The sequence below is a fragment of the Nanorana parkeri genome, unplaced genomic scaffold, assembly GCF_000935625.1.
Source record: "Nanorana parkeri isolate BGI_ZX_2015 unplaced genomic scaffold, ASM93562v1 scaffold501, whole genome shotgun sequence".
In the NCBI taxonomy this organism is placed as follows: Eukaryota; Metazoa; Chordata; class Amphibia; order Anura; family Dicroglossidae; genus Nanorana; species Nanorana parkeri.
In genome coordinates this window covers 559,024-565,050 of record NW_017306769.1, presented here as the reverse complement: position 1 = coordinate 565,050, position 6,027 = coordinate 559,024, and the positions used below count along the sequence as shown (strand labels likewise).

The window sequence follows — 6,027 nt, the reverse complement described above, 5'->3', positions numbered from 1 at the left end:
AAAGCAAACATTTTCTGTTTTAGGAAGACATTTTTAATAAAATATGAAAACAAATTACAGACATAGGTAAATGGATTAAACAGTTACACTGTGATTACTAAGGCATTGGAATACCAAGTAGATGTAAAATAAATAATCTGCGCTTCTGGATAATGGCTAAGATGAATATATATAAATTATTAAAACCTAAAGCAGCTGTGAAAAAAAGGATAAAATCCTTTGAGTGATCAAAAAAGAAAATATCAAAGCGCTAAAGGTATAGGCTGTATAGAACTCGGTGCAACCAAGTATACAAGTGAGAATATAATAATCAAGTGAAGTGAAGGGTTAAGCGATTTGGCCTAAACCCAATAATGACTAAACGCATCAAAAGAAATCCTGCATGAAATATTGAAAAAAGGGGAACTGAATAACTCAATTGTGTCAAAGAAACTGTGAAAAACCAGACCAACGTTGAAACAACAAAGGAAAATAGCCGATATGTGAAGGTCTATTAACTAGTGATGGTAACAAATATTAATCAAAAGTAATACATTGTTGCATTGAATCATCAATCAATAATATGTGGCAAAAAAACGTGATGATCTATCAAAGTCTGTAACCAATATGTAACAATATGCACTGGAGAAGTCAGATCACCGGAGCACAGTGTTCAGTGGAAGGTAATTTAAAAAGCCATAGGAAACATATGTGAAGTTTTTTTAAAACTGTTCCTGAGCTGCCTTTGCCGGCCGGACTTTTTATACTGCCTGTGTAAGTTACTATTTTTAATAAATTGGTACACTTTTAATTACTACACCATGAGGGCTTTCTCCTTCTTTTATTCCTAAAACATCGTGGTTTTTGAATCTCAGCCAGGGATTCAAACTTTCTGTATGGAGTTGGCATGTTTATTCTGGGTACAATGGCTCCTGTCTATATTGGCCCTAGTATGTGTGTATATGTATGCATGTGAGATAGGGACCTTAGATCGTAATATCCTTGAGTGACTGATGTGAATATACAGGATGTAAAAGCTCTGCATAATATAAATGGCTGTAATAAATAAAAACCTACTTTTACAGAAAGAGGACTGAGACTCAATGGTGGGTGGAAAAAAAGCTGGAAACTATGGTGGATAGCTTAAGTCAGCTGAAGTCCCCAGGAGAAATCAGTGGGTGAGCCAGTCAGGCAGGCTGCTGTTGTAACTGGAAAAAAACACTTTTTGGTCATTTGGTTTGATAAAACTTTGCTTAGTTTTATACCTATAGGAAGTGATTAATACAGCAGCTCTTTAGAAAAGACAGCTACTGAGCCCTCTACTTAAAAGCTACTGTGATCATTACAGGAACGTGAAAGTCACATTTGTCTCACAAGTCACTACACAGTGAGCTCTCATGTTGATGAATAATCCAACAGCTACTCACCCGCCTCCTTGCACAGAGCTGCTAAATCTGCCCCCACGTAGCCATGGGCACTGTCTGCCAGCTGTGCAACTTCATCCACTGCAAGCTGATGTGGTACTTTAAGAAGTATGCGCCTGAGGATGTCTAGACGTCCCTGAGAATTAGGAACTCCAATTTCTATCTCTTTGTCAAACCGCCCCGGCCTGCGTAATGCAGGGTCCAAGGAATGAGGACGATTAGTTGCACCAAGAACCAAAAGCCGTCCTTGGCTTTCTTCCTACAACATAAGCAAAGTAAAATAATCAGTACCTTACTGGCATACAGTTCTAGAAAAAAAAATGTGCCCGCCTATACAAAGCTTTTGCTATTTAAAGCTGTAAAAGCAGACCAAATCTGCCAGATGTGTTTTGGTTTAGTTTTTAATGAAACTACAGCTAGCCTTTAAGCCAAGGGTTATGTGAGGGTCAATTTTTAGGTGTTATAAATGTTTTATCAATAGCATAATAAATGTGTTTTTCTTTCTCACGTGTACGATGTACTAAATTTCATGTTACCAAAACAGTTACACTCACAATTACCACATCAATTTATTTCCTGAAAATGTATTGCCCCTAGAGAGATCCCACCTACGATGCCTGGCAATTCAGCCAAGTTTCTGAAGGAATGCATTAGAACTGGAAGACACACTTGATCACCTGCCCTTTAGTGGCTGCTACTTGGAGATATCTGCCATATTTACTTGAACAAGTGACAACAGAAGTTTGCTGGAAGAGGTAAAGCCCAATTCCAGTCAAAATCCTTTTTTTTCTCTTTTTGGATAGAAAGGGGACAAAAAACATAGACAAAACATGAAGCAGGAGAAAATCTCCCCATTTCCTGTGTATTTGACAGGTCTTAGACAATACAGGAAGTGAGGGGATATATCAGTAAAGTAGTGCTCTCTGTGAGGTTTTGTTTTTTTAAATGACTTGGAGCACTCGCAACTTAGCAAGGAAGAGCTGCAAGTTCAATGAGAAAAGCTCATGCAGAACTTAGACAATCCCGGTGGCTATAAGGAGGCTTTTCAGCCCATACTGGACACAGAAACAGGAGAGTGTGCGGCCTTAGTGCTCCGGTCAGAGCCATTAGGTAGTGGTCCATGTAAAATGATCAGATATCGAAAGTAGAAGATTTGAACGAAGTAGGGTACTCCCTGGAAGAAACACCAGTGACATTTTGGGAGTGGGTTACTATTAAAACTGTTGCAGCTATTTCCATAAATAAGAGATTAATACACCGAATAAACCAGTTAAAATCACCTGCAATTTGAATAAGTAGTATTAAAATGTTAAGAAACTGGTTTGTCCAAGTAAATGGTGCCTGATATCTTTGTCCTTTTTTTAAATCTGATATTAGCCTGTTACCTCTCCATCCTATTACAGGCAGCCCCCGGGTTACATACAAGATAGGGACTGTAGGTTTGTACTTAAGTTGAATTTGTATGTAAGTCGGAACAGGAAAAAATTTTAAGTGTAACTCCAGTCAAAAAAACATTTTTTAGTTTTGGATAGCATAGGGAAGGGTCACATTTGTTTTGCTGTCTGTTCCTGTTGTTCAGAAGATTATAATATAATAAAAAACAATTTTTATTCAAAATGACACACCAAAAAAAGTTTTTTTCTATTTTTAATTTTATTTTATATACTTTATTTATTTAAATTTTTAATTTTTATTTATTTAACTTTTTTTTTCCTTTTTTAAAATTTTTTTTGTCTTTTAATTTTCTTTTTTAAAACTTTTTTTATTTTATTTTAATGCTGGGAGCAATAGCCAGCCTGCTATTGTATATTTCAAATTGCAATAGCCGATAGCAGGCTGGCTATTGCATCTGCCCACTGCCTGCTGTCAATTAGCAGAGGAGGAGCCTGAAGGAGAAAGTTCTCCATCAAGTCCTCCCATGCTGATTGACAGCAGGCAGTGGGCGGGTGCAATAGCCAGCATGCTATTGGCTATTGCATTTTACAATATCCAATAGCAGACTTGGTATGGCTCCCAGCCTGCAGACGAAGAGGAGGCAGGGGGGCGGGGCAAAGGAGCTGCGGCCGGACTGGAGGATCGGCCGGACCGGGAAGAGAAGAAGACGGACCGCAGGACAGCAGTGGAGGTACGGGGGGCAGCTAGGAATGCAGCGGTCTGTGTCCCCGCTGCCTCCGCCAACACAGGTGTGGAGAGCAGTGGGGATTTGAAGGGACACAGGCCGCTGCAGCCATAGTTCTCCTAAATGTACCGGCAGCTGCCGGTACATTTAGGAAAACTTTGAACCCGGGTTCGTAAGTACGGATTGTCCGTAAGTCGGACGTCCGTAACCCGGGGACTGCCTGTACAATGCTAACAAGCAACTGGGAAACTATAAATACCTATTATCATCCCCATAAGGTAGCACGACACAGCACATCTGTTGTCTGATCACCGCACCAGGCTACACACTCAGTACGTTTTATCTTACAGTCTATATGCCTTAACAGCCACATAAGTGGTAACAACAGTCAAGAATTCTTACCAGGAGTAGCCAAACGTGGGCCCTCCAGCTGTAGTGAAACTCAAAGTCACATTAGGCATTGGAAGACTCTGACAGCCACAGGAATGCTCCTAGAGGCAGATGCATGCTGGAAACATAGTTTCACCACAGCTAGAGGGTCAAAGTTTGGCTATCCTTGTCGTAGACCAATAACCTTCCTTTTCCTCTAAATAATGCCTTTTAAAACAGGGCGCAATATTAAAAGTGGAACTGGATCACACTACTTCAAGTACATGTATCTGTCTCAATACAATTCTTACCGAGCCAATCCCATCCATCAGTGTAAGCAATGAAGCCACAACCCTTTTCTCTACTTCATTCTGTGCCCCTTCTCTTTTTGGGCATAGGGCATCCAGCTCATCGATGAATATAATAGAAGGCTGACTATAAGGTTAAAAAAATACAGTAAATGTAGAATTTAATGGTAGAACGATTAAATTACATAGCAATCAGTACTTCAGTACTCTGTTTGCATATAAATGTAAAGAAATTATCCATGTCACATTCCTGTTGAAGCTGCACTTTGTTAAGCTTTGCTTTGAGCTGACCTTAGCTGAACAGCAGGCCTCCTCAGCAGTCTGACAGCACTGCCTCAAGATAGGATAGGCATTCTTAGGGGAGCTGTTCTGGCTGTTATCCATCTTTTTAATATTCTAAGGGTGAATCTTTTATTAACAGTAAATTCTTGAAGCAAATAGATAGAAACCAGCTGTGTGCTATGCTAGTACTTAATAGGACATGTGTTTTGATGTAGCAAACATCTAGTTGCACTCTGGATTTCATGCACTAAGCTTGGAAAACATCACAATACAGCATTGTTTTTTACAGATAATAATAAGCAGAGCAACAGATTAAACTGAACTTGTACTTTAATCGCACTGTGCAAAGCAACAGATTGTCTTGACTGTAGAGACCATAAAGGCTGTGACGCACTGCGCGCGAAGCAGCGCGGAACGGTGGCGCGTTGCCCTCGCGTGCAGTGTGGAATGTAATTTTCTCTCCGGCACATCAGCTTGTGAGAGCTTGTGTAGCTGAGGGTGAGGAGATGAAAACTATCATCTTCAGCCAATCGGCTCGTGCCTATAAACCCACGCATCACGATGCAAACTCCATCCGGTTGTTATGCGCGAGCCTATTGGCTGAAGATGCAGTCATTCACCTGGCTGCACTCAGCTCACACACTGTATGTGAAGCTCCGTGCCTGACAGCTTTCTTCCGCTCTGCACAGCTTCGCAGTGCCATGCAGTGTGTCATGGGCTTAAGTGTTTACTTCTTTTCTACTCATTCCCATGCTGCCCTGATCTTTCACTAAAGCCCAGAGAAATGTCTGGGTTGATTTTGATCTTTCACTAAAGCCCAGAGAAATGCCTGGGTTGATTGTGATCTTTCACTAAAGCCCAGAGAAATGCCTGGGTTGATTGTGATCTTTCACTAAAGCCCAGAGAAATGCCTGGGTTGAATGTTAATAGTGCAGTTGTGCTTTAAAAACAACCTAAGTTACCTTCATAATGCACAAAAAAAAAATCTACCTACCTTGCTAATGGCATATTGCAGTCTGTATGATAAAGATAAACAATTTATTATGACCACTTGTAACAAAAAAAAAATTTCTGGACAAAGTTTTACCGTTGTGATGCCTCAGCAAATATCTGCCGCAGCTTGGCTTCTGACTCTCCATAATACCTAAAATAAAAGAGGAGGCACGCTTAAAAAAAGACACACCTAAGCTTTGGTTGATTTAGCAGCTTAGATTCTCAAGAGTGAAACACCCAAAAGCATTGTTATGAACTACTGGCCTAAATGTTATAAATGTAGTCTTACACTCAGTATATCTTTTAGTATTTAAAAAAAAAAGTTCAATACAGAAAAATCAATTTGCAAATTGACTTTGCAATTTGTTTGCCAACTGTCAAGAATGTGGCAGCCAGGGGGATTCATGACACGATAAATGGAAAGATGTTTGTGTGGGAATGACGTTATCTCATTTTTGTTTTCATCTAAAAAAAAACAGACATGTACAGTATGACTACAGCAAAACAGAAAAGGCCACTTTAGCTACACTATCTCTATAAGGAAATTATACAG

At 39.8% G+C, this 6,027-nt stretch overlaps 1 protein-coding gene across 3 annotated transcripts in view; it reads right to left on the bottom strand.

Annotated features, from left to right (window-relative positions):
• The window catches only part of SPATA5 (spermatogenesis associated 5), a 300,327-nt gene that overhangs the window by 256,338 nt on the left and 37,962 nt on the right, over positions 1 to 6,027 (bottom strand). For all 3 annotated transcript variants that reach the window (XM_018561119.1, XM_018561121.1, XM_018561120.1), the window contains exon 9: positions 1,407 to 1,662. In XM_018561119.1, coding sequence (XP_018416621.1) covers positions 1,407 to 1,662 — 256 coding nt within the window. The remainder of the gene's footprint in view (positions 1 to 1,406; positions 1,663 to 6,027) is intronic.